The 27,990-nt window shown below is 43.2% G+C and overlaps 2 protein-coding genes across 11 annotated transcripts in view; one reads left to right on the top strand and one right to left on the bottom strand.

Moving 5' to 3' along the window:
- Positions 1-4,182, top strand: part of MSL2 (MSL complex subunit 2) — a 52,612-nt gene extending 48,430 nt beyond the window's left edge. For all 6 annotated transcript variants that reach the window (XM_050965508.1, XM_050965510.1, XM_050965512.1 and 3 more), the window contains one exon: positions 715-4,182. In XM_050965508.1, the coding sequence (XP_050821465.1) occupies positions 715-2,306 (1,592 nt within the window). In that variant the 3' untranslated portion in view covers positions 2,307-4,182. The remainder of the gene's footprint in view (positions 1-714) is intronic.
- Positions 4,183-22,747: 18,565 nt separating this feature from the next.
- Positions 22,748-27,990, bottom strand: part of PPP2R3A (protein phosphatase 2 regulatory subunit B''alpha) — a 767,863-nt gene continuing 762,620 nt past the window's right edge. For all 5 annotated transcript variants that reach the window (XM_050965378.1, XM_050965375.1, XM_050965376.1 and 2 more), the window contains one exon: positions 22,748-25,106. In XM_050965378.1, the coding sequence (XP_050821335.1) occupies positions 25,010-25,106 (97 nt within the window). In that variant the 3' untranslated portion in view covers positions 22,748-25,009. The remainder of the gene's footprint in view (positions 25,107-27,990) is intronic.

Raw genomic sequence — 27,990 nt, 5'->3', positions numbered from 1 at the left:
CTTAAGAGCCTTTGGTGATGGACCTTGTCAAAGGCTTTCTGAAAATCTAAGTACTCTATATCGACTGCATCCCTCTTGTCCACATTCTAGTTGACCCCCTCAAAAAATTCAGGTAGATTGGTGAGGCATGATTTCCCTTTACAAAAACCATGTTGACTGTTCCACAACAAATTATCTTCCTTATACCTGTTTCATGTTTTCATCTGTCTCTCAGTGCTACTTCCCTCTGTACTGTTTCCATTTTGACTTCCAGAATTTTAATCTTTGATTTTCAATTTCTGCTTTAACCCTTTCCACTTTGTATAGATGTAGCTCTCTTGGTTAGTGCATTATGGACATTACATAATGGTCACCATGTTGAGATGAATGTGGTGTTTAAGGGGCAATGCTGATATTGTTTTGCTTGACACCGTGTTTTCTAAAGGCTGGGTTAATGGGCATCAGCAGATCAGATTATGTTGAAATTTTTCTCTGCAATGTGGAAAACTTCTAAACACAACATCGTTTTAAAACTGTGGGCACAGCAATTGTAATGTCTAAAATCTCACAGTTCATACTGTTTGCACACCTATGATTTTTCTCATGATCTTGTTCATCGCTGAACACTATACAGGCAATTCATACTGCTGTAAATTAGGAAGTCCCTCTTATGTTACCCTGAAAGCCTATGCCACTTGATCTGCTCTAATAACCTTCTTTTCTTTTTCCTCTTAGGAAATTTGCTACAGGATCCTATTGCTCCCACCAACTCCACGTGTCAGCATTATGTCTGCAAAACTTGTAAAGGCAAAAAGATGATGATGAAACCATCATGTAGTTGGTGCAAAGACTATGAACAGTTTGAGGAAAATAAACAGTTGAGCATTCTAGTGAACTGCTATAAAAAACTGTGTGAATACATAACACAGACTCCATTGGCACGAGACATAATACAAGCAGTTGACTGTTCTGCAGATCTTTTGGCTTTTCTCAAAGATGGATCGCCACTCCATGAAGATACAGAAAACATTTCTGATGCAGCCATGCCTTTGTGTTTGACACATTCTCCATTACCTTCAACCTCAGAACATATTAATGATCCTCAAGCTAGTTTTTCTTCCATACCTGAAAGTACACATAATATTGATATTAGAGGTTCTGTTATCAATGGGTTGCCCAATTGTAATGGGCTTTCAGTGGATAAACTTGGAGTAAATATTCCTTCCCCTGAACATGCAAATACAATTGATGTGTGTAGTACTGGAGAGTACATAAAAACTGAGGATATCTCTAGCAGTCTTCAGCCTGTGTGTGACACAGTTTCTACTAGTGACTTGTGTACATCAGGCCTTGACATCTGCAGTTTCAACGAAGATATAAAACCTGGCTCACTATTGCTTAGTGTTGAGGAAGTTCTTCGAAGCTTAGAAACTGTTTCAAGCACTGAAGTCTGTGGTTCTGATTTGCAGCCCAGCTTGGAAGCCACCATATCCAATGGTCCTTTCCTGCAGCTTTCTCCCCCACCTCTTAGCCATAATGTTTTCATGTCCACAGGTGCTTCTCCTCATGGGATCTCATGTACAGCAGCAACACCTAAAGTAGTTAAGTTAAACCGAAAGCGATCTCGATCAGAAAGCGACAGCGAAAAGGTTCAGCCACTACCCATTTCCAGCATCATCTGTGGCCCAACATTGGGAGCATCAGCTCCAGTAACAGTGAAACAGGAAAATAAAATGTCTTTGCAGCCCGTAGCAACTGTACCTAATGGAGGCACTACTCCCAAAATAAGTAAAACTGTACTCCTGCCTAATAAAAGCATGAAAAAGAATATAGAACATGCCCCCAAGAAATCTCACCCGAAAGCCAAACCAGGAATACTGAAAACAAAAGACAAAGCAAAGGAAAAGGTTGCTAGCAGTAATGTTATGCCAGGAAGTCCGACAAAAACTGCATACAAAAAGCCACAAGAAAAGAAAGGGTGTAAATGTGGTCGCGCCACCCAAAATCCAAGTGTTCTTACGTGCCGTGGCCAACGCTGCCCTTGCTACTCTAACCGTAAAGCCTGCTTAGACTGTATATGCCGTGGCTGCCAAAACTCATATATGGCTAATGGGGAGAAGAAGCTGGAAGCATTTGCAGTGCCAGAAAAGGCCTTGGAACAGACTAGGCTTACTTTGGGCATTAATGTGACAAGCATTGTGCGCAGTGCCAGCACAAGCACCAGTGTAATTAATGTGACAGGGTCACCAGTAACTACATTTTTAGCTGCCAGTACACACGATGATAAAAGTTTGGATGAAGCTATAGACATGAGATATGACTGTTAAATGATTTTTTGTCTTTTCCCTGCCCTTACTAAGGGAACTGCTACAGTTTTAAGGCAGCTATGGTTCTGTTTAACTTGCCGAAGCTCCTGCCTATAGATCACTTGTATCAAGTGTTTTCATTGCTATGTTATGTGTGTTAGTGTCTGGGAAATAGTTTGCAGATAATGGAGGAGTTACCCTAAAACTATGTCTTTAGATCTCACAGCACCTCATAGTTTGAGATCAGATGCTGATGTAAATGGTTTTAATACAAGATGACCTTTGGAAAGGAACATATTAACCTCATTGTGCCAGTTAATGCTTTGTGCTCAGTTAAAGCTTCCGATTAAATGTAAGGAAGTGATATCTAGTCAGTCCATCAAAGTTGTGCTAGTTTGTGGTGTGTGAAAGTAACTGCCAAATACACTGCCATAGGGAGTCAGTGTTGCTAGCAAATCACATCCCATTCCTGTTGAAAGTACAGTATTAACTGAGGACCGCAGTCTTTGACACATCTTTTTTGATCATGAGCATTGGTTATCTAGAGCATGGAACAGTACAAATTAGTAATTTCATGGAAAGAGAAGTTGTCCCTCATTGGAATTGGCTAAGAAGTAACTGGGCAATCAACTGGAGTCAGTTGTAAAGTGGCTGTCCCTCCAGATCCTGCTCAAGTCTCTGTGTAATCACTTCCTTCACTTTTTCTAAAAAGCCTGCAGGTGGCTGTGTGACTGGTATATTTTATGCCCTGTGACACTAACTCCATTCATCTTTGGCATGTTGCTGTTCACTTCATCATGAGAGGGAAAACAACTAATAAACAAAGGCCAAATACCACATATGTAAACCCATTGATTTCAGTGGAAGTTGCTGCATGTGGTGTCTGAGAAGAATTTCACTGTAGGTTACAAATATAAAAAATAAATCTGGGCTGGGTTAAAATCTTTGTCCATTGGTGCCCCCCAATACATCCTGGTTTATACAGCCTTTACCCACCATTGGTTTCTCTTTTCTTCACTTAAAGATATAAATGAGGTTAACACTGTATTGTCATGTGCTTGGGATCTATTTACTCTAGGAAGATAGCCCATTGTTACTTGCTTCCCCTCAGTCAGGAAAGAGAACTGATGGGTAAACAGGATCAAGTTATTTTCAGTACTCATTAGGTAAAGTATGCTAGACAGCTTATTCCACCAAGTGTTCAGCTCGCTCGTCTACAGTCAGTATGCCCAACTGGTTGATTTCCAGTTCATCCCTGAAAATAAGGAAATAGTTCAATGAAGGCTTTTTGCATTTTGCACAACATTACAGCAGTTTTAAGATTTTTTTTAATGCCATTCTAAAGAAGTCAGACTTCCTCATGATGCAGCGATATCTCATCTTTAAATGGCACAGGACAAATAAAAGATGGTTTGACTAGTATACAAAGCATTATCCTTCTAATTTAAAGGAGAGTTACTATTATAACAGCATGTCTAAAGAGAAACAGTGCTCAAATTTTTCAAATTCCATTTTATGGCAGCCATATTTTTATTAAATGAAATCTCCAGTGAATTATGACATAATGTTGGATGTATTTTGATTGTGCACAAAGCATGTACAATGATGGTTCTCTGTCTAAGAAATAAGCAAAAACTTTTTGGACACAAATCAGATGACACCACCTTTTTGTTTTTGTAGTGTACTATGGTGTCATTTTCTGTGAATGTGGTCAGATAATTTTTTTTGTTTTGTTTTGTATTTCCCCCCGTCTTTTTTTGTGGGGTCGGGTAGGGTGGGGTGTTAAAGCCATAGGAAGAAAAATGTGATGTATGTGTCCAGTCTGTACTATTTTGTTTTTGTTTTGCAAGAAGAGTTGAAAAATATTTTTGATAACGAGAGTAAATGGTGGAAAATGCTTCTTAGTATTCTTGTCTTTATTTGCCAATCCAAGTACCTGAATTCCCTGTTTTTTAACCTTCATGAGGCTTAATGATGTCCTATTAAAACATATTTAGTTAAATTTGTATGTGATTTTGTCTTGACCAAGAGGCTCCTACCATTTTCTACTTTGGTGGTTTGACTTTGACCTATTCATGTAAATCTGTGTTTATTATTCCACTACATGTAAGTAAAGAAATCAAGTGACAAACAGATTTTAGTGGAGTTTGAGCAACATGGGTAGTAGCTTCTGAACACTTCCGCAAAGCTGTTAAGTTTTGCTGAGATTGTTGTTAGTACATTTATTTGTACTCTAAACTATATACTTCAGTACACATTCCTCAGTGTAGGAGTAGTTTGGAATTATTTATTTTTTACTGTTGCATTAAGTGAGGTTCCAGTTGTTGGAGATTTAGGTGAAGTGTTTTTTGGAACCATTGATAGGAGACCCCTGATCATTAATGTAATATTGCTAAATGGTAAATTCAGGTTGTTTTAAAAACAAGTTTCCTTTTATGCTACCACGTTCTTGAAATGTGTATTAAAATGTAAATTGTTTAATAAATGTTAGTTTTCTAATTCTATTTTGTAACTGCTGAGGGCATCCGTGTGGCATGTCTGAATGCTTTTTAGTTTTCAGAAGAAAATTATTTGTTTCTTCATAATTTAAAATTAGCTTTTGTTTCTTTTCATTTTCTGCCTCCCCTGTATGCTGAGGAGTAAATTAAGTAATGGAAAAGGATTATGAGTTTGGAGGAGAGAACTGCAGTGAAATAATTGCATTCGTCCTGTCTTTCTATGACCATTTAAAGCAACCTAAATAGTAGCTTAAATGGTCTTTACCTTCATGCTGGCTGTTTTTTATCTATCTACGCTAGTGAGTACCACAGTTGCTATTACAAGTGGCACTGCCCCCATGGAGTGGTTCAATAGTAGGAAACCTTGAAGTCTTTGCTAGTGTAAATAAGACCACTTGGGACTACCCTGCATTTGGTATGTGCGTGCTCTTTCTCTTTCTCCTCAGAGTTTTTGAAGTAATGCATTACTCTTGCAAACTTTCTTCAAATTCTCTAATTTTAGAACTGCATCAGCAACAAAATGTAGCTGGTGAAGGACCACTATCCTCAAAGATATTTCTGATGTAAGCTGCTTCTTAGCTGGGAGTGTGCTGCACAAATTGGAAGATCAAAAACTGGCTTTCAGAAATTGGATCAGTAACTTATCTATCCTTTTCCAGGATGTGTAATATTTCTCTTGGGAAGCTGCAGTTCATCTGGTACAAAATTAATGTGGTGTTCATATCCATACTATCTGAATACAAGAGTGAGAATCCTTTGTCAAGGAATACGCACATTAAAATGTTTTCCATGCACCAAACTACGATTTTATATATATATATATATATATATATATATATATATAAAAACAAATATGTCCAAGTTGCAAGCACATCTAGTTTAGTTAGACTTCCAGTTTATTGTTTTTACAATAACAAAAGTATGCTTCATATATGCTTCAAAAGTATGTTTAAAGAAACCTAAAGTAAAATGGTTCCTGCCCCAATGGTCTTACATTTATCTAATCGTAGACAGGCACCAAGTGGGAGAGAAACAAACAGGGTAGATACAGTTTGGACATTTGCACATCATGATATTATGTTGTGTATAAACAGCTTCGGAGTGTTTTTTCACCTTGTAGCTGATGTGGCAAAAGTGAGTTTTAAGAGGGATTAAAATTAGATAAGGATGGTGGCTTGATAAATGGATATTGGGAATATGTTCCATACTGGAGGGACAGTGTGGGGAAAAGAATGTGTGGGATTAGGAGAAAGAAATGAAGGGAGATGTTGAACAGAGCTTGAATTGCAGGAGGAGGAGGGGGCTGGGTCTCATTATTTTTAGGGTCTATCCAGCTTTTGATTTATTCAAAGGCTTGGGGCAGGAAGGGTGATTTGATCCCCTTCTTCCTTTGTGGCCAGCAGTAGGGTCAGGAGCTACCGGGAGAACAACAGCAGAAGGCGCTGCCACCCCATGGTAGGGGGGAGCTGGAGTGCAGCAAGGGGAGAATCCACAATCACAACTGGTCCTCCTGTCCAGACTTGGTACTTCACTGATGTATCCCAGGCTCTGACACCCCACTCTGGAGAAGCCCCTTCACCCCGGCAAGAAGTGATAGGTGCTGTCTGGTGACTTGGCCAGCTGCTTGACAGAGATCAGTTCCCACTACTCCTCCAGCAATGGGGCTGACAGGAAGAGAAGGGAAAGGTTAGAAATTGGGTGAGCTGGGGCCAGAGGGGAGGTTGTAGACCTGTTGAATTGGGAGGAGAAGGGACCTGGCGTCTACAGGGGGGAAACTGGATAGAGAACTAGTAGTCGTGGGTAGAAGGAGTGCTGTGGTGGGTGCAGAAGTGGGAGTTACGTGTGGGGAGCAGGCAGAGCAGAAGGTGGGTAATGGGTAGGGGAGGTGGGGGTGTTAGAGGTAGGGGAGGCAGGGGCAGAAGGTGGGGGGTTGCGCAGTAAGGACAGGCAGGGAGAGGAGGAGGGTCAGAAAGGGGCAGTTAACAGGTAAAGGAAAAGGGAGCAGTTTAGGGGTAGGGAAGGCATTGGGACAAAAAGTTAGGGGCAGAGAAGGCAGTCTCGCTGCAGCTGAATTCGGCTTTGCAGCACCGAGGTGCTAATACAGGAGTCTCGAGGGGATACTCTGGCACCTCAGTCCTGCTGCCTCCAGGGCCATCCACATTCATTAAGGACTCCATTCATTATGGTCAGCCCCCACTTTTCCCCCCAGAATTTGATCATTGGTGTTGAGGCTGATAACATTTTGACATTTGTGGATCAGTCAAAGGTGGGAGAATGCCCTGGCAGACTGAGTCACAGATACAGATCAAGTTGCAAATGAGCAGGGTCCCTGAACATGTGAATGAGACGTTTTGACCTTGATGATCAGGGTAATGGGAATTGTTGCAGGCTTAAAAGATGTGGATCAATGTGATCTGAATGACATTGAGGAAAAGGATTTTTGGACAACACAAGGGGAACATGTGATCAATAATCCCCATGCTATGACACCTCAGTAGAATGAATTACTTTTGAAAATCAAACCAATGCAAAGTAAAACAGCAAAGGTAAAACCATGCTAGCACAAGCGATCTCCATGCTACCTCTTTGATGAGTTTCAGAACCTTTGCTATTAAGTCTCTAATTCCTGCAAACATCACCTAATTATATATAAAAAACAGGTTAAAATACATAGATTAAATTGCAAGCATTGTTTAAATGTATAGTTCTTACAGTAGTTTGTGTTCTTTATTGAAGCTCACTTTTGATTGCATGGATTTAAGATACTGTGATTTTAAAAACAGCATATTTTTCAAGTTGCCTGTACAAGTGGTATCCTCGGTAACAAGCAAGCATTGAAGCCTGACATCTACAATGCTTGCAGTGTGCCCACTATCACTGGTACCATTGATTCCAGCTATGGCGATCTCAGCTATGATATTGGTACCAGTGTCCTTTCGGCACTATAGGAGTTCCAGTACTTGAGGGACATCTCATTGTTGGAAGAGCCAGAGTCGCTGTTACCAGATACAAAGCATCTTTTGGTACTGAGACCTCATTCTCTGAGTAGCCATTCCATGTCACAGGACTCTCCTCCATCATTGGCTGCCCCCATGTGGAGTAGGAGGACTGTTAATCAGTCTTCTCGATTTCTGAGGTGTTCTCCTACATACCCCTTTAAAAATCCGCCTTTGTGCTGGGAGGACCCTGCAGGTGATCAAGGATGGTGGAACCAACCTTATATGCCACCCCTCCTTCCTTATGGACTCCACAGTGGCCATATTGGGACCTGTGGGCGTCCTATTGACAGCAATTTAACAGACCACCAGTACCATCCCTCAAAGACCAGAATTTCACATTTTCCCTCTACCCATCCATGACAGGAGGAGCCATTTCAAGAGCAGGAGGCTAGGACATATGAGGAAGTAATCTCTGAGACTCCCATTTCATCATCACCAGATGAAGCAGTTATTTCTCCACCACCTTCCATGGCCAACGACTTCAGGCAGTTTCAGGACCTCACTAGAAGGCTACCTGACATCCTGCAGATCCCTCTGGAGGAGGTCAGAGATCTGCAGCACAAGTTGCTAGATATTTTGCAGTCGGCAACACCCTCCTGAGTGGTGCTACCTACTAATGAGTCTCTCTTGGATCCAGCTAAGATGTTATGGTAGATGCCAGCTACTGTTCCACCAATATGCAAAAGGGCAAATAAGTGTTACGTGCTCCTTAAGGAGTCTGACTTTATTTTCCTATCCCCCACCTAACTTCATAGTCGTGAATGAACAGAGTAGGCAGGACATTTTGAGAACTACCCCCTACGACAAGGACCAAAAGCAACTGAATGTCTTTGGACGAAAATATTACTAGTTCAGAACTGTGCAATTCCAGATCACAATCAGGCTGTCATAGCCAAATATACACTACTGAGGTCAGGTCTACACTACCACTTACTTCCCCATATCTTAGGTCTGTGAATAAGCCACTCCCACCCCCACCCCCGAGTGACATATGTTTCACTGACCTAAGCACTGGTATTTACAGTGCTATGCCTGCTGACATAACTACCACCTCTCATGGAGGTGGATTTATTATGCCAACGAGAGAGCTTTCTCCCCTCAGCATAGAACATCTTCACCAGACGCACTACAGTGGCGTGGCTGCACTGATGATGTGCTTCGAGTGTAGACTAGCCCTAATTACAAACAGCTCGTGGCTTTTACGGAACAGCACCCACACAACTGCAGGAAGCAATTCCAGCCCATGTTTGTGGAGGGTCAGCTATTGGCCAGAACATCTCTCCAGGCATCCTCAGCTGCTGTGGACACTACTTCCAGATCCAGATCCATGGCGGTAGCTGTGCTCTGGGCATCTTGACTTCAACTTTCAGAGTTTCTGAGGGATTCAGAACACTGTAGAGGACCTCCCCTTTAGTCTAAGCTTTTCTCAGAGATGATGAATGACTCCCTTCACGCCCTGAATTACTCCAGGGCTACCTTGTGTTCCTTGGGCATTTACGCATCTATGAACAAGAAATGTTTCAGCAGGTTACAAACTGCCCAGAGATCACACCATGCTCGGTTCTTGGAGTACCACAGACCTGCAGAAACCTCTGGAAATAGGGACAAGTTTCAGAGGAAGAAGGGCACTCAAAATCGCCCTCCATGACCACCCAGGCATAATCTAAACAGCAGTTTTGATAGGTTGGTTGAGGCTTTGAATCCTCCCACTCATCTGACTTTACAGTTGCATCCGTTAGCCCATGTCCCTCCCTTTGGGGACCGCCTTGTCCATTTCCACCAGGCTTGAGAGCAGGTCACTATGGACCAATGGGTCTTAGAGGTCATAACATCAGACTATTCCATCCAGTTTGTCACTCCCTCCCTTCCACCCTTGTCTCTCTTCAAGGACTCCTCTCACAAGCTTCTACTAAGACAAGGGATGGACTCTCTCCTCCTTGTAAAAGCAATAGAACTGGTTTCTTCCTCTTGCAGGGATGAGGTTCAACTCAAAATACTTCCTAGTGCCAAAGGAGGATGGAAGTTGGAAGCTGATTTTTAGATCTAAGACAGCTGAACAAGTTTGTGAAGACTCAAAAGTTCAGGATGGTGACTCTAGCAACTATAATTCCTTCACTAGAGGAAAGGGATTGGTTTTCATCCCTCAATCTACATGACTACTATTTCTATAACACTATACATGCATCACACAGGAAATACCTAGTTCGCCATAGGCCAAGATCATTTCCAGTACCGAGTGCTTTCCTTTGGCCTATATTGGCCCAAAGGGTGCTTTCAAAGGTTCTAGCAGTAGTGGCAGCTTACCTTCTGGAGGAATCAGAGTAGGAACCATGTTAGTCTGTATCTGCAAAAAGAACATTAGTTCTTGTGGCACCTTAGAGACTAACAAATTTATCTGAGCATAAGCTTTTGTGGGCTGCAGCCCACTTCTTCAGATGCATAGAATGGAACGTATAGTAAGATATGTATACATACAGAACATGAAAAGGTGGAAGTAGCCATACCAACTCTGAGGCTAATTAATTAAGATGAGCCATAACATCAGCCATGCTGAACACAACGCCATCAACAGTCTTAGGAACAACTCTGACATCATAATAAAAATTGCTAATAAAGAAGATGCTGTTGTCGTCATGAATAAGTTGGAATATGAACAAGAGGCTGCTAGGCAGCTCTCTAACTCCACCTTCTGTAGGCCATTATCCTCTGATCCCACTGCTCAATAAACTCCCTGAAAAAGCACAGGAATAGATCTGTGCAGACATATGCCTAGAACCCCGACCAGGGGTATTCTGTTTGCTACCCAAGATCCATAAATCTGGAAATCGTGTATGCCCTATCATCTCAGGCATTGGCACCCTAACAGCAGGATTGTCTGGCTATGTGGACTCTCTCCTCAGGCCCTACACTACCACCATTCCCAGCTATCTTTGAGACACCACTGACTTCCTCAGGAAACTACAGTCCATCAGTGATTTTCCAGAAAACACCATCCTGGCCACTATGGGTGTAGAAGCCCTCTACACCAATATTCCACACAAAGATGGTCTACAAGCTATCAAAAACAGTATCCCCAATAATGTCACAGCAAATCTGGTGGCTGAACTTTGTGACTTTGTCCTCACCCACAACTATTTCACATTTGGGACAATATATACCTTCAAGTCAGCAGCACTACTATGGGTACCCGCATGGCCCCACAGTATGCCAACATTTTTATTGATAACTTAGACCAACACTTCCTCAGCTCTCGTCCCCTAACGCCCCTACTCGCACTACATTGATGACATCTTCATCATCTGGACCCATGGAAAAGGAGCCCTTGAGGAATTCCACCATGATTTCAACAATTTCCATCCCACCATCAACCTCAGCCTAGACCAATCCACACAAGCGGTCCATTTCCTTGACACTACTGTGCTAATAAGCGATGGTCAAATAAACACCACTCTATACCGGAAACCTATTGACCGCTGTACTTACCTACATGCCTCCAGCTTCCATCCAGAACACACCACGTGATCCTCTGTCTACAGCCAAGCTCTAAGATACAACCACATTTGCTCCAATCCTTCAGACAGAGACAAACACCTACAAGATCTCTATCAAGCATTCTTAAAACTACAATACCCACCTGCTGAAGTGAAAAAAACAGATTGACAGAGCCAGAAGAGTACCCAGAAGTCATATGCTACAGGACAGGCCCAACAAAGAAAATAACAGAACGTTAACAGAAAATAACTAGCCGTCACCTTCAGCCCCCAACTAAAACCTCTCTAGCACATCATCAGAGATCTACAACCTATCCTGAAAGATGATCCCTCACACTCAGATCTTGGGAGACAGACCAGTCCTTGCTTACAGACCGCCCCCACAACCTGAAGCAAATACTCACCAGCAACCACACAACAAAAACACTAACCCAGGAACCTATCCTTGCAACAAAGCCCGATGCCAACTCTGTCCACATATCTGTTCAAGTGACACCATCATAAGATCTAATCACATCAGCGATGCCATCGGGGGCTCGTTCACCTGCACATCTACTAATGTGATATATGCCATCATGTGAATCTGTGTGCCAGCAATGACCCTCTGCCATGTACATTGGCCAAACAGTCTCTCCGCAAAAGAATAAATGGACACAGATCTGACATCAGGAATCATAACATTCAAAAACCAGTAGGAGAACACTTGAACGTCTCTGGTCACTCAGTAACAGGCTTAAAGGTGGCAATTTTGCAACAGAAAAGCTTCAAAAACAGACTCCAACGAGAAACTGCTGAAGTTGAATTAATATGCAAACTAGATACCATTAATTTAAGTTTAAATAGAGACTGGGAATGGCTGAGTCATTACACAGATTGAATCTATTTCCCCATGTTAAGTATACTCACACCTCTTGTCAACTGTCTGAAATGGCCATCTTGATTATCACTACAAAAGTTTTTTTTTTTCCTCCTGCTGATGATAGCTCATCTTAATTAATGAGCCCTCTTAGAGTTGGTATGGCTACTTCCACCTTTTCATGTTCTGTGTGTGTGTGTGTGTGTGTGTGTGTATATATATATATATATATATATATATATATAAAATCTCCTTACTATATGTTCCATTCTATGCATCTGAAGAAGTGGGCTGTAGCCCACGAAAGCTTATGCTCAAATAAATTTGTTAGTCTCTAACATGCCACAAGTACTCCTGTTTTTCTGGATGAAGTTATTCCTGTCTTCCCACAGTTTGGCTGTTTCTTTTTGAGACAGTGTTATCAACATAGAAGACCCTAGCTCTCTTCCAAAAGTTGGACATACAGATGAATGTAAAGAAATCCATGCTTGGACTGGTACAAAGGATATGGTTTATAACTCTGTGTTTGGACACACTGACACCCAGAGCATATGTCCCTTTAGACATATTTGTGACCCTGTCAGGACTGGTAGGAACAATTCAGGGAAGCCCTCGGACCACAATAAGGAACCATCTTCAACTTCTTGGCCATATGGCAGTTTGCACTTTTGTGACCAGTCATGCAAGGCTACACCTTTGCTGTTTCCAAGGTTGGTTGAAAAGTGCCTAGTCTCTGACCAACACCTTGGACAAGTACGTGGCAATCCCCTTGCACATAAAGAACTCTCTAAACTGGTGGAAGGAGCAATTCCATGTCTGTATGGGTATCCCTTTCTGTTACCCAACCCCATCAGTGACTCTAACGACCGCCGCATACCTGTTAGGGTGGAGAGCCCACTTCAACACCCTGACAGTTCAGGTCAGACGGACAGCTCATGAAACCAGTCTCCACATTCAGCTTATTGGAGCTCAGGGCAATAAGGAATGCTTGCCTCTATTTCCTGCCTCTCATCAGGGACAAGATGATCAGATTCATAATGGATGACATCCTGCATGTTTTACATCAACAATCACGGGGGAGCAAGATCCCTCTCCTTGTGCACCAAAGCCATAAAACTCTGGAACTGGTGTACAGCCCCCCACATCCAGATTTCAGCAGTCTACTTCCCAGGCATCTGGAACATCACTGCCAATGCACTCAGCAAACACTTCCTCTATGACTGACATTCAGGTCCTCCAAAACATTCCAGAAATTAGGACTGTCAGAGATTGATCTTTTTACTACCTCTGAGAACAGCGAGACCCCACTTTTCTGTTCAATGAGAGCCTGGGTCTCCGCTCCCTTGGAGATGCCTTCCTTCTACTGTGGAAGAAGAGTCTGTTCTATCCCTTTTCTCCAAAGCCCACAGTTCGAAGAACAGTGAACAAGATCAGGCAGGGGAAGGCCAGAATTATCCTTGTAGAACGTACTTGGCCAAGGCAAGCTTGGTACCCTTATCCTCTTCAACCCTGTGTCCACCTGCTTACCAAGATTCCTACCATCCTTCATCTATGGGGCTACTATTTCTGCTCAAAGGCTTTGAAATGGATATCGAGTTGTATCTCTACTAACTGTGGTATGTAACCTATCACTTAAATCAGCCTCTGTACTACCTGACTGGGGGGTAGCTAATGTACACTGATTTTTTTTAAAAGGCTCCAGAGGGGATCCTGGCAATTACAGGCTGGTAAACTTCAGTACCAGGCAAATTGATTAAAACTACAGTAAAGAACAGACACAGAGATTGGCGGGGAGGGATAGCTCAGTGGTTTGAGCATTGGCCTGCTAAACCCAGGGTTTTAAGTTCAATCCTTTGAAGGGGCTGTTTAGGGATCTGAGGCAAAAATCTGTCTGGGGATTGGTCCTGCTTTGAGCAGGGGATTGGACTAGATGACCTCCTGAGGTCCCTTCCAACTCTGACATTTAATGATTCTATGATTAACGTGATCTGTTGGGGAAGAATCAGCGTAGGTTTTGTAAAGGGAAATCATGCCTCACCAGTCTATTAGAATTAATTGAAGGGGTCAACAATTATGTTAACAAGAGTGATCCAGTGGATATAGCATATATGGACTTCCCAAAAGCCTTTGACTAGGTTCCTCAACCAAAGGCTCTTAAGCTAAGTAAGCAGTCATGGGATAAGAGGGAAGGTCCTCTCATGCATCAGTAACTGGTTAAAAGACAGGAAACAAAGAATAGGAATAAATGGTCAGTTTTCAGAATGGAGAGAGGTGAATAGTGGGGTCTTCCAAGGATCTGTTCTGGGACCAGTGCTGTTGAACATACTCATAAATGATCTGAAAAAAGGGTTTAACAGTGAGGTGTCAAAGTTTACAAACAATACAAAAGATAAGTCCAAAGCTGACTGCAACGCGTTACAAAGGGATCTCACCAAACTAAGTGACTGGGCAGGAAAATGGCAGATGAAATTCAGTGTTGATAAATTGAAAGTAGTGCATATTAGGAAATAAATCCTAATGATACATACAAAATGATGGAGTCTAAATTAGCTGTTACCACTCAAGAAAGAGACCTTGGAGTCATTGTGGAGAGTTCAGAAAGCGAAGAATGTTAGAGACCCTTAGGAAAGGGATAGAAAAGACAGAAAATACCATAATGCCACTATATAAATCCATGATATACTCTCACTTTGAATATTGCAGGCAGTTCTGGTTGCCCCATCTCAAAAAAGATACATTAGAATTGGAAAAATTAGAGAGAAGCCCAACAAAAATTATTAGGGGCATGGAATAGCTTCCATATGAGGAGAGATCAAGAAGATTAGGACTGTTCATTTTAGAAAAGAGATGATGAATGCAGGATATGATATAGGTTTATAAAATCATGAGTGGTGTAGAGAAAGTTAATAAGGAAGTGTTATTTATCTCTTCACATAACACACAGAACCAGGGATCACCCAATGAAATTTAATAAGCATCATGTTTAAAACAAACGTAAGAAAGTACTTCTTTACCCAACGCATAGTGAAGCTGTGGCTATTATTTAGTAGGCTTCCTGCGTTTGATGTGATTAAAACAATTTTTGCTATTAGTTTTTGTGTTTTTTGCTAGTTGTTCTTTGAATTCTTTTTTGGCCTGCCTAATTATAGTTTATACTTTATTTGCCAGAGTTTATGCTCGTTTCTATTTCCTCAGTAGGATTTGACTTCCAATTTTTAAAGAATGCCCCTTTGTCTCTAACCACCTCTTTTACTTTGCTGTTTAGCCATAGTGGCAATTTTTTGGTCCTCTTACTATTTTTATTATTTTTGCGGCATGCATATAGTTTGAGCCTCTTCTATGGTGGTTTTTAATACTTTTCATGACACTTACAGGCTTTTCACCCTTGTGACTGTTCCTTTTAATTTCAGTTTAACTAGCCTCCTCAGTTTTGTGTAGTTAACCCCACCACAGTATAATTTTTGTTTGGTATTTCTCCCTGATGAGGATGTTAAATGTAATTACCTTATGGTCGCTATTACAGAGCAGTTCAGCTGTATTCACCACTTGGACCAGATCCTGTGTGCTAGATCCCTGCATCGGATTATTTTTAATCCTGCTCCTGCTATTATGGTAGCAGGTCCTGTGGGATCCTGGTCCTGCTGCAGGGCTCTACTGCGTGCCACTTAGGACGAAGTAAAAAAGTCTTGCCCCTCAGTCTCACCGGTGTCCTGTTCTTTGCTGGGTCATGTTCCTTTCATGTCTATGATAATGAGGGAAGATATGTTGCCAGCACCATGGGGTTCTGGGGTTCTTCTTAAGGACAGGAGGTGGTTACTATGTTCATACAAATAGAAGGGAAAATAGTGGCCAGCCTAGTGGATTTGGGATGTGCCTAGCCATGGCTGCAGGAAACTTGGTGGGATTTGAGTGCCTTTGCCTATGCAAAGAGGACTTCCACATGATAGCTCCCCTGTGAGTGGGAAGTCAGGGGCTGACTCATTGCCCAGACCCATTTTTGTGCAGTGAAACTGAGTTTCTCCTGAGGGCACCTAGGAGAATCAGGCAGGCTCATGGCTGCAGAAAAGGAGATTCTGGAAATGCCATGTGAGTCCTGGGGAGCTGAAAGGGTTGCACAGAGAGAAGACGACAAAGCATGTCCTGGACATGGCTCTCTGCGAGTCTAGTACATACCTCCCCAATGTGCACCTGAAAGTCCCTTCATGTTTTTTTAAGGTTTTGAGCCTGCTGGGAAGTGCTTGCTGCCTTCTTGAGGCATGTGATGATGTCCCATCTGCTCATAAAGGCGGTGGGAATGGCTCTCTGAGCTCACAAAGGAACCCTGGGAAAAGCCACACCCAGGAAGGTTGAAGGTGAAATTTGTTGTTGCTCAGTTGGTAATCTGTATTATGGTAGCACCCAAGGGACCCCCATTTAGGGATCAAGGCGCTACTGTGCTAGGCTAAGTCAAACCCCTAAGAATTGTGAATTGTGGACTCTACATAGCATATGAACTATGCTTTCAGAACAGCTTGGGGAAAGGTGGCTGTTTACTGAGGTTTGTCTGATTTCAGCTTCTTTGTTAAACTCCCATACTTGTGAACATGTTTTCACAAGTGCACTGGTAATACTTCAAAGGTTGATACTTCTTCACTTTACCCTCTATGAAGGGCAGGCTGTTTTACAGGGGATATTAGATTTTTTTGTTGTTTAGCCTCAATGTTGCAAGTCAAGTAAGCTTTGTAATTGTTTTCTTGCCTCAGTAAGTTGGAGAGAGAAACTCCAAAGACTATCTGTGTTGTTGAGAGAGCCCATACTACCTGTTGAAGGAATTCCGCATCATCTGACATAGGTTTTCATGTAGCAATATTTCACATTAAATGAAATATTAAGTGAAGCAGATGAAAGTTCAGCCACTAGCTACTTCGAATTTTCTAGAAAAGACTGGTGCTTGACTGATGAAAACGTTCTGCAACAGCTTCCCTGTTGGCACTTGATAAATGTTAATAACAGCCCATTGTTTTGTTTCATTAGTGTTTTAAAGGGTTATTTCAATTTAAAATGTATTTTCCCCTTCAGCCAGAGGAAGGGGAAAATATGACAGAAGTAGTAATCTGAAAATGAACTAGTGTATGTCTTCCCATCACTAAAGAGACATTGAATCTAATGGCTGTAAGCACAGGGCCGGGACCTGGGAATTTTAATCTAGGTCCTGATACTGATGTAAGCAGGGTCTGAATGAGTTCTCCCCTGACAGCTAGTTGAGGAGGGGAAAAGGCTTCAGGACCACACTATATTTACCTGAATACACCCACTCTGCCTTGGTATCCAGTGGACAGAACTGTATTGCCAAAGTAATCAACTTTGGCTGGTGTTGGGTTACAAATCACTATAATGCTGAATGCAAGGGTAATGAAATGTTATCCATACTGTATGAGAAAAGGGCAGCTGAACTGTGCTTAGCTGGCCCTCAGATGCTAGATCCCTGTGAAGGGTAAGAGGGGGCGGGGACAGGTGTCCTGCCGGGAAGTGGGGCTCTACCTAAGAGTCCTAAGACTAAGCTTGATAAGTATATGGAGGGGATGTTATGATAGGATAGTTAATTTGGGCAATTGATCTTGGATTATCACCAGATAGGTCTGCTCAATGGTCTGCGGGGAGATGTTGGGTGGGATGGGAACTGAGTTACTGCAGAGAATTCCTTCTTGGGTGCTGGCTGGTGAGTCTTGCCCACATGCTCAGGGTTTAGCTGATAGCCATATTTGGGGTCGGGAAGGAATTTTCCTCCAGGGTGGATTGGCAAGGGCCCTGGAGGTTTTTCGCCTTCCCCTGCAGCATGGGGCATGGGTCGCTTGCTGGTGGATTCTCTGCAGCTTGAGGTCTTCAAACCAATTTTGAGGATTTCAATAACTCAGTCCTGGGTTAGGGGTTGTTATAAAAGTGGATGGGTAGGGTTCTGTGGCCTGCCTTGTGCAGGAGGTCAGACTAGATGATCATATTGGTCCCTTCTGACCTATGAGTCTATGGTTTAACCTATCCCCTCCCCACTGTTCAAAGAGAGAGCTGATCAAGGCCCCATTAGGAGTATTTTGTTTTGTTAAGTGATCACTAGACCTGAAATCGCTTCTTGTGGGACAGCGTTTCTGGACAGCTTGCTTCAGCAATGAAGTTCCCCCACTAAGGGCTGGGTGGAACCTCAAGAGACTGACTTGCAGAGGTTACAGTTGAGAAGCAGGTGGTAGCAAAAGGTGACAGTGTGCAGCAGAGTGGAATGGTTGCCAGTGGGACAGCCGGATGGTGGGTCAGGTGGCACACCTGGTGGGCGGCTGGCAGGGCGGCCAGTGGAGCAATGGACGGTTGGCAAGGCGGCAACACCAGAGCAAGTGCTTGGATAGTGTATCAAGCAAGGTGCTTTCTCTCTTCTTCCCAGGTGGGAGGTGAACTCATACAGATGCACCTCTAAATTCTGGGTCTTCACTGACCAAGTACAAGCACGGTAAGGGAGCAGAGAGGAGCACAGCAAAGGAACTTTTGGTTGTGGAACTCAAGAACCTGAGGTGATAGACACCGTCCAACGTACTCTGGGGTGGGTGTTTTGCTCATGGTTTTATGTTTATGAATCCTGCTTGTGGCGTTTTCCCTAATTAATGTCAGGTGACTTCCCTCCTTTAATTAACTTTCTTTTCTACACTCAGACTCTGTGCTTGCGAGAGGGGAAGTATTGCCTCTTACAGGCTCCCACGGGTCATGTAATTTTCGTAGGTTATTAGGTGGGGGGTGGCAAGGCTGAATCCCCACTGTCACTCCGAGTGCAGAAGTAGGGGCCCACAAGGATTCTAAAAATTAATACTTGCCACTCCAGACTGGTATTAAACTCCCAAGGTTACAGCTTTTCTCTGACCTTGGCTTGGTAAACGCTACCACCACCGAAATGCAAAAAAAAAAAAAAAAAAAAAAAAAAAAAAAACCCTTTGAACCCAGGAAGGAGTACTTGGGAATTCCTCCCTGTGGGGTGCCCTCAAACCCTTTCACGCACACGCACATTCACCCACCCTCCGGGGAAGAGCTGAGAAAGAAAACAAAGGAAATTAGCTGTGGTTACCAGCTATCAAACAACATGCACAAACCTCTTAGGACACCAAAAATCCAATCCTGTTCTTAAAAAAGGTAAATTTTATTAAAAACAACAACAAAAAAGAAAATACATCTGGAACTTCGGCTTTTGCTAGATTTTAAAAGAGCAATTCCAAAAATCAAGCACCCAAAATAGCTTTCTTGGGGGTTCAGCTAAAAGATTACAAGCAAACAAAAGCATCTGGGGTTAGCACAGAGGAGTCCACAAGCCAATAAGAAATAAAAGAAATAACCCTAATTGTGTCTTTTTAGACATTCCCTAATTTTACTTACATTTCCGAAGCTCCAGATAAGTAGGTTTGAGGTATGAATTGATAATCTATAATCATACCCGGCTTAAAGCTGGTTACAGAATTACTGCCTATGTCCCTGCAGCCCAGAGAACAACAGACAAAGGGAAAGTTTCTTTTCCCATTTTAAAAATTTCTAGCCCTCCCATTGACTCTTTTGGTCAGGTGCCTACTTTTTTTTCTTTACCTGGGGGACTTTTTAATCCTTAACAGGTAAAGCAAGTAAAGAACGGCTACCAAGAGGGATTTTACAGCTAACTGGCTGGCTGGCTGTCCATCAAAAGGGAGCTATCTCTCCCCGCCCCCCTTTATTTATCACAGAGCTTGAGCGGGTTCTGTGTTGTATTGTTGAAAGGGAACCTCTCAGCACTGAACCTGGCTCTGGTTGCTGCTGACTCCACCTGGCACGAGTTACATCAATTCCATTGAGGGCCTTGATCAAGTTATTTAACCTGTCTGCTGCTGTTTCCCTTCTGTAAAGTGGAGATAACTGCATAGAGATGTTCTGAGAATTAGCTGCTGTTTGTGAAGGAGTGTAAATGCAAAACACACTGCAGAAAAGCCAAATATTACTATCATTATGTGTGATCATGGCACTTGAAGAAAGAATAATCACTACTGATTGCCTACCTGAAATCTACCAGAAAGGTATTAAGTGGAATTTTGTACTTAAACCAAGGATTTAATTTTGTGTGTGAAAAGTGTGTAATCAGAGTCTGAATGAGCTCTCCCCTGACATCTAGTGATGAGCTGTGGAAGAGGACGTCAGGAGCTGATCTTATTTGCATGGGCACACCCACCCTGCCTAAGTGCTCAGCTTGATGGGATTACTTGCCCAAATAGTCACTTTGGTTGGTGTTGGATTCCCAGTCTCCTTGTTATTGGGGTAGGAGTAATAAAGGGTTGTTGTTCTTGTGTGCATCCAGGGCAGCAGAACTGTACTTGGCATTTCCTGATTGAGGGACTTGTTCTCAACTGAACGACACTTGCTAGGCAGGGGACATGAGTTCCAAAGGCCAGGGAGTTAAAGGGTGGGGACAGGTACTGATAACTGGTGATGTGGGCCTTGCCTAAGGAGTCCAGACACCATTTGACCCTTCCTCTCTCCACTGTGTAGTAAAAGAGCTAATTTTAGACTCAGCTGAGAGTCTTGTTATATACCACAGAGCTGCAGTCACTCATACCCAGGTCTAAGTATTAGCCCTGCTTTGGGACAGTGTCTGATGCAAGAGACTGCCCAGTGTGAACCAGCAGTGAGGCTCCCGCACTAACAGCTGAAATTACTGAGAGCTGTGTTAAGTGGGGGGCCCTGAAGACATCTTGGTGAGCGGCTGGCAGAGTGTGCCAGAGCAGAGCCCCGCAGAGAGGGGCGGCAAATGAGTGCCCGAGCAGCAGAGCGAGTAAGGTGCCACCTCCTCCTCTCTCCCTCCCCCCCAGGTGGGAGGTGAACTCTGCAGATGCACCTTGGAATGCTGGTCTGCACTGTCCAAGGACAGCAACTGTGAGTAGGGTGCAGAGGAGGGATGGGTACATTAAAGGGACTTTTGGATTGCTGGACTTAAGAATCGAATGGGAAGAGGACACTGCCCAACTTCCTTGGTGGTGGGTCTTTTTCTCCTGGTTTATTTTTATAAACCCTGTTTGTGGTGTTTCCCCAAATTAATGCTGTGTTATTTCCCTCCTTTTATTAGAAGTTTTTTGCTACACTCAGACTCTGTGCTTGCGAGGGGGGAAGTATTGCCTCTTATAGGCACCTAGGGGGTGGTGTGTAATTGTCCTGAGCTGATTTCGTGTTGTATTGTTGAAAAGGAACCCCTAGATACTGAACCCAGTCCTTGTTACTGCCAACTCTGACTGGCAGAAGGGTTACAATTGCAATGTCTGTATCCTCCCCCAGAATTACAGGATTTACTTTTGTGGCATCAAATGAATTTTCAGAGAACTAACAAATAAGTCATTTATTAGTATGAGTTGAAAGACCCCTTTTTAATTAAGAAATTTAGCACCCCATGCCAGACCTCTCTTTTGTCCCTGATGATCTCAGCAAAGGCATGATCTGCACAGAAATTGGCAGAAGTGTAAATTCTGTGTAGCTCTTGTGCAAAGGGCTGTTTTGAAAACAGATATTCAGGATCAACTGTATGTTTTTTCTGTTTTTCTTTACAGCTGAAAGTTTCTCCTTCAGCCATCTCCTTTGGTTAGTGTCTGTGATTTCAAATTATTGATTTTTAAGGACACTAGATTTTAAAAAATATTTTCCCCCTCACATTACAGGGCAGAGTTAAGATTATTTGGGTGCCTTTACTGTGTAGTCCCATTCCTTACCTGGTTTGGATTTATTTTAAATTAAAATTTTCTCCAAATTTCCAGTTTACATCATCTATTTTTGGGCTAATTATAACATCCCTTTACAGGCTTTTACTTTAAATTAGCAGAGTATGTACTTAACCTGAACTTAATCTTAATGCATTTGTTTGTCTGGGAATTTCCTTAAAAACAGTCTTACATAAATGGTAAAAAAAGAAACCGAAAGAGAATGGTTCCATTTATTATCATTAAGTCTGTGAGCTTGTCACGGAGGTCACGGATTACGTGACCCGTGTGACTTTTGCAGTGGCCGGTGTGCCTGGCACAGGGGTAGCTCAGGCAGCCCCTATGCCAGTCATACCAGCTGCTACTGGGGCAGTCTTGGGCGACACCCCCCGCCACCCCTGCAGCAGAGTTTGGGTGTGGGAGGGGGTAGGGAGTTGGGGCATGGGCTGGGGTGAGGCAGGCTCTGAGTGGCATTTACCTTGGGGGCTCCCCAGAAGCGGTGACCTACCCCTCGCTCAGCTCTTAGGCAGAGGCATGGCCAGGCATCTCTGCATGCTGCCTCAGTCTGCAGGCACTGCTGCACAGCTCCCACTGGCCACAGTTCCTGGCCAATGGGAGCTGCGAAGCCAGCATTCTGGGAGGAGGCAGCATGCAGAGCTGTCTGGCCATGTTAGGTAAGCGTCGCCCAGAGCCGACCTCACCCCATCCTGTGCTCCAACTCCCTGTCCCCTCCCACACCCAAACTCTGCTGCAGCTGGGGAAGGGGAGGTGCAGAGCCAGGTAGAGAGCCTGCCAACCTTCCCCTCCCAGCACCAGTGGGGTGTCCTGGGCTACTTGCTGCCCCCTGCCCCCCCTCTAGGACCTGGGCTGCCGTCTCCCAGTGCCCATGGCACTCCCAGGCAGTCCTCCCCCATGCAAGATTTAGTCAGGGGTATATAGTAAAAGTCATGGGCAGGTCATGGGCCGCAAATCTTTATTTACTGCTTATGACCTGTCTGTGACTTTTATTAAAAATACCTATGACTAAAACGTAGCCTTAATTATCATAAAATAGTTTCTAATGATTTGAAGATATGCAGTATCAACCTTCAATCTTTTCTAAAATTTGAAGATACAGGGCTTCATTGGGACAGCGAGGCTGCTTCATTCTGCTGTGGACCAGTTCAAAGCACCCAGAGCATTCTGGCATTAGTTGACAGCAGCTTTGTATCATCTCAGCAGCACAAAGAGTGTACACCCCAGTATTCCCCTCCCATCTGTGCTTCACATGCTCCCCCTACTCACTCCTAGTATTCCATCCTGCCCTATTCTTTTGGCAGTTTTTCTTTCTTCCTTGCCCCCCAACATTCTTCTGTGCACACACAGCTTCATTTCCCTCTCCCTCCTTTTGCCCTGGTGACTAGATCTGGTAAAAGAGGCAGTTTTTGAAAAGAACTATTCAGTATTAAGGGTAATTTTTTGTAACCATAATTCTACATAACTGAGATTTTTCTTCAGCAGAGATTGGTGTATCAAATCTTCTGACCCAGAAAGCCTTTCAAGCCGTGCTTAATTTGTGCCAGGGCTAAGCCCAGCAGTTCATAGCTCTGGCACCTCTGGACTTCCCGTGTCAGTTTTCAAAATAAAAAAAAAATTGCTTGAGCCTTGGCATTTTTTTCATTACCGGTTAAACAAGGCTGTCAGGAAGTTTCCCTCTTCTCATGGCCACCATCTCCCATTGCTCCCAATAGGACTGAGGCTACAGGCTGCCCTTAGCAGAGATAGCTACTGTCTTCTGTTTGTCCCAGTAGGAATAAAGACAAATTGTCCACAGGAAATATGGTGGCCCTATGTTATCAGGACGTAGAGAGGAGCCGATGAATGAAGGTGATGGTAATCTTTGGTAAGGGAAGATGTGGCCTCAGTCCCATGAGAACATACGTTACTAATAAATTAATGATTGTTGCACAGTATCACTAGAGGGCAGAGTTAAGATTGTTTAGGTACCTTTACTGTACATGTCCGTACCTTAACATGTTTGGCTATTTTGAAGTTAACTTAACTCTGAATTTCTTCAGGATGTAATGCATGCTCTGGGGATCATTAGAAAGCCCTGCAATGTTTTAACCTAAATTACTCATGTACACTCAATCTTCTTATTTATTATTTATTTATTAATCATTGGTATTGCAGTAGTACCTAAAAGCCTGGGCCTCACTAAGCTAGACACTTTAAGGGCAGTGACAGATTTTGCCATATGTCTGTAGTTTACAGTATAAGTCTAAGATTATAGCTAACGTGGATACAACAGATGGGAGGAGCTTTAGGAAATGGAGATGATTTAGGTCAGCATGAGAAGCAGCACTCATAGCACATCAGCTGCCCTAATTATTGATTTTTTTTGTAGACATCACAGCAGAGAAGAGTTCCAAGGAGGACAGTTCAGCGGCATTGTCAGTATTTGCAGGAAGTTCCTCTATCCATGTGAGAGTGCAAAGGTGCTAAACCTGAATTCTGTTTTAATGTGGGTTTTTTTGTCCATGGTACTGTAGCTGTACATTGCCCTGTACAGTGAATAAAGTATGCTTAACAAATAAGTGTTCGAAGAGCTTACAGTGTAAAGCACAAGAGGGCATCTTAATTTGTGTGTTGTGTTTGGGGATATTTTCTGTTTCCAGAATGAGCAGGAGATTTTGACACTTTAAAAAAGAGAGAACTTAGTAGACAAGGCTTGATGGAACTCTTTAGATGTTCATTTAAACGGAGTTAATTTGTCAGCCTGGTAAAGTTAAAGGGTGCAGAATAAATAATACAGAAATTACTGCCTTGAATTAATTTGGTAATGACTGCTGTGCAAGTTGCATGCAATTTTATTATGTTTAAGCATTAGATGTTAGACCATTATTGCACATGGAGACTTTATAGAATTTGTATGGCAAGACAAGAAGGAAACATAGTGCAGTCACCATATTTAATGAGCATGCACAATAACAATTTGCAAAAAGGCTTTTTTGTAGAAATTACCTTCTTGCAGTTACACATATGAAGAAAAAAGGATCTTGAATTACAGTGTATAAAATAAAGCACTTTGCTTCAAGGAAGGATTTTTTTAAAAAACCCTAAGTGTCTGCCGACCACTTGCCACTTAAATATTGACAGATATTAGCTCCATGTCTTCCATTTTTCTAGGATGACAGATCTGAGATAACTAGTTTGTCCGACTTGTCTGCAGTTTCAGAGGGAGTTAAAAGTTCGTCTGTTTCATAGTCTTCTTCAAATGATCTGCAATGAGAGAACAATGATACTGTCAAAACATGTTTCTACATGTTTACTTTGGTTGTAAAAATGTAATGTTTTCAGATACAAAAGTATCTGAGCTTTTATGCTGCAGACCTATTACTTTAACTTTTACAGCTGATGCTGTTGATTTTTGCAATCCCACCCACCAAGAGATCAAAATTGTAAAATAAAGATTCAATAGCACAGAGGGATGTTTGGGGAAGATTTAAATATGAACCTGTTTTTCTTTAAATTGCAGCACAGGAAAATTGTGACTATGGTTCTCCTGTATTTGTGTCTACACAGAGGTCTGCTGTCAGTTATGTGCCTGTGGTCAGAGAATCTTCTTTTTTAGTGGTAATAGTTGAGGACATGTGCCTGACATTCCAGTCCTTTTCACCCTGGAGCCAAGGTTAGGAATAATCTCACCCTCTCTAGCAGTCCCCAGTTCCTCTCTCTGCTGAAGCAGTGAGGAACCTTCCTCCATGTGAAGATTTCTATTTTGTGAAATAGATTTAGTTTCAGGATTTTTATTCAATTAAAAACACCTCTGTTCTAATGTAGTCACTTTTTCTGTGCTGCCATTCACATTTCAACAGGTGCTCCTCTTGGCGCTGATGGTGCTCATCAGACACCTCTGCCTTCAACATATAGGGAAATGTATCTGGCCATAAAAGACTGTAAAAGCCGGGTTGTGGACCCTTCTTATGGAGGAGGCCTTGGCTTTGACTCACTCAGAAACTCCCCCCTGCCTCTGGAAAGTCTTGGCTTAAGTGATGCTTTGAAGCCCACTAAAATGCTGAGATCTGAAACAGTTCCCTCAAGCAATCACACCATCATGTCCCATTCTCAAACAGTTGGAAGTCTCAGCATCCAGCTCCTAGTATTAGAGCTCAGTGGCTCTGAAAAGTCCCTTAGTTCTAAAAGGAGGAGTTATGGTAGAGTTGATTTATGGTCAGGCTGGTCAGTATCATGGTTAGCAGGAAAAGCGCCATCAGATGTTCCTATTCCTACCCATAAGGAGACTCCTTTGAGTCCTTGGAGGCTCTGCCTGAAGTTTCTGCATCCTCTTTAGAGCAGCCCAGGGTGCCATGCAGTTTAAATTCTCCCTATGATCTTGGGTCCCTTCAGTACCAGAAGCAATCCCTGCCACTGAGGAAATCTTAAACAGAGATCTTTTGGCAGCAACCACCGGGCTGCCTGCGTGTTGTTCCGCACTGTGTATGGCACCACTGGATAGTGCCTTCGTGTCACGCTTGATGACATGAAACTAAGAGGATGGCATTCAACACTTCCTATGCTGACCATCCCATTAGTAAGTCAGCTAGCACAGAAACCCCATGGGAGTCGCATGCACCTGTCAGCCTCTCAGGGCTACCAACCCTGCCCCATGTGCCCTCACTGGGGTCACTGGTCCTATCTCACACTTGGCTGAACTGTCTGCAAAGGATAGGAAAAAGAGTAAGATCTCCAAGGGGAACATCCAAATCTTCTAAAACACAGCAAGGGAAAGCATCTGCTAAGTACTTTGGCCTTCCTTTCTGGAATCCCCTGCACTCACTGGGAGAGGGATGAAGGGGATAGAAAAACTTAAGTCCATCCCCTGCCCTTCTCTGAGCTGACAAACGCATGGACTCTTCTCCTTCCCTTGCGTGTTTTGAGAGACGATCAGCAGAAGGGTGACATGCTAGGCTGCCCTCCCAAAAATGTCTCATAAGCTCTGCTGTCTGAGAAATTCAAAAGAACTGTCCTTTCAGTATGTGAGGGCTCACTGGAGCTGGCTGGAGGAGCTTGCCTTGGTTGTGTCTTTCCCCCAGAAGCCAGATGCTTTGTATCAGGGACTGAGAGAGGGACATAATCTGTTCTGCTAGCTCCCCCTCTGAGTTCCAAGGTAAGTAGCATCCACTTCCTCTTCATCTGCCTGGTAGAGTCAAGAAACCTTGAGGCCATAGGGCTGTCTGCTTTGGATGAAAGTCATGTCATTCACAGTTCAGTTCAGAAGCTAAAATGTTTAAGAAAGGGCTAACAACACTCACTCAAGGCATTCTTTGAAATCTGGCATGCCACGGTGAGAGCTCTCGCCGCTGCTGCTTTCCTTGATAGACTGGCCTGGCTATGCCATTCTGGAATTTCTGCTGAAGCTCAGGCCTGCCACTGTGAGGGGTCTGACCATTTTAATTCATAAGGAGATGAGGTGTTGGAGGAGCTGATTGTGGCACACACAACAGCTTAGGTTGCTTGCTCTAGGACTATCATGTACTTAGAAACAGCCCAGCTTCAAGTTGGCCCTCAGCCATCTTCTGATTGAGATGTGGATTGAGATTGGAAGTTGAGGTCATAAGGGAAATAATGTAGATCTTAGCACAGTTCTTCCTCCAATTCAGCTCCTTTGACCTCTGGAGGAAAGCCTCAAACAACAACATTGGAAGGTATGCCTTCTAAAACTCTGTGCCGCCATTTCCAAGCATGGCAAGCTATCTTCTTGGACCAAGCAGGTCTATGCTCTGCAGTTTGGGGCCAGGACAGATCCCAACCTCCCTTCTACCTCCCCCTTTTCAGTGATCTTTCTTAGGGGAGATTGGTGAAAGAGGAGGTTTTGACTTTACCAGAACTAGGTGTGCAACCGTCTAAACCTCAAGAAAAATGCTGGCCCGCACCTCACTTTGGATCTCTACAAATGAAACATAATTACAAAAGTGTAAAATTGTGCATGGAGTCTTTAAGGGATGTATTTTTCACTCCAAACCATTGGGCCTGGTTCACAGCACTTACCCTGTGAGATAGATACTGCCACATCTTGACCAGGCAGAAGCACAGGAATTACCTCAGGTTCATACTGGACAGTAACCATCTCAGTAAAAGATCCTGCCCCCTGATGTTCAAGTTG

This window comes from Gopherus flavomarginatus, chromosome 8, assembly GCF_025201925.1.
Source record: "Gopherus flavomarginatus isolate rGopFla2 chromosome 8, rGopFla2.mat.asm, whole genome shotgun sequence".
In the NCBI taxonomy this organism is placed as follows: Eukaryota; Metazoa; Chordata; order Testudines; family Testudinidae; genus Gopherus; species Gopherus flavomarginatus.
The sequence above is the reverse complement of the archived record's forward strand: the minus strand, read 5'-3'. Positions and strand labels throughout refer to the sequence as shown.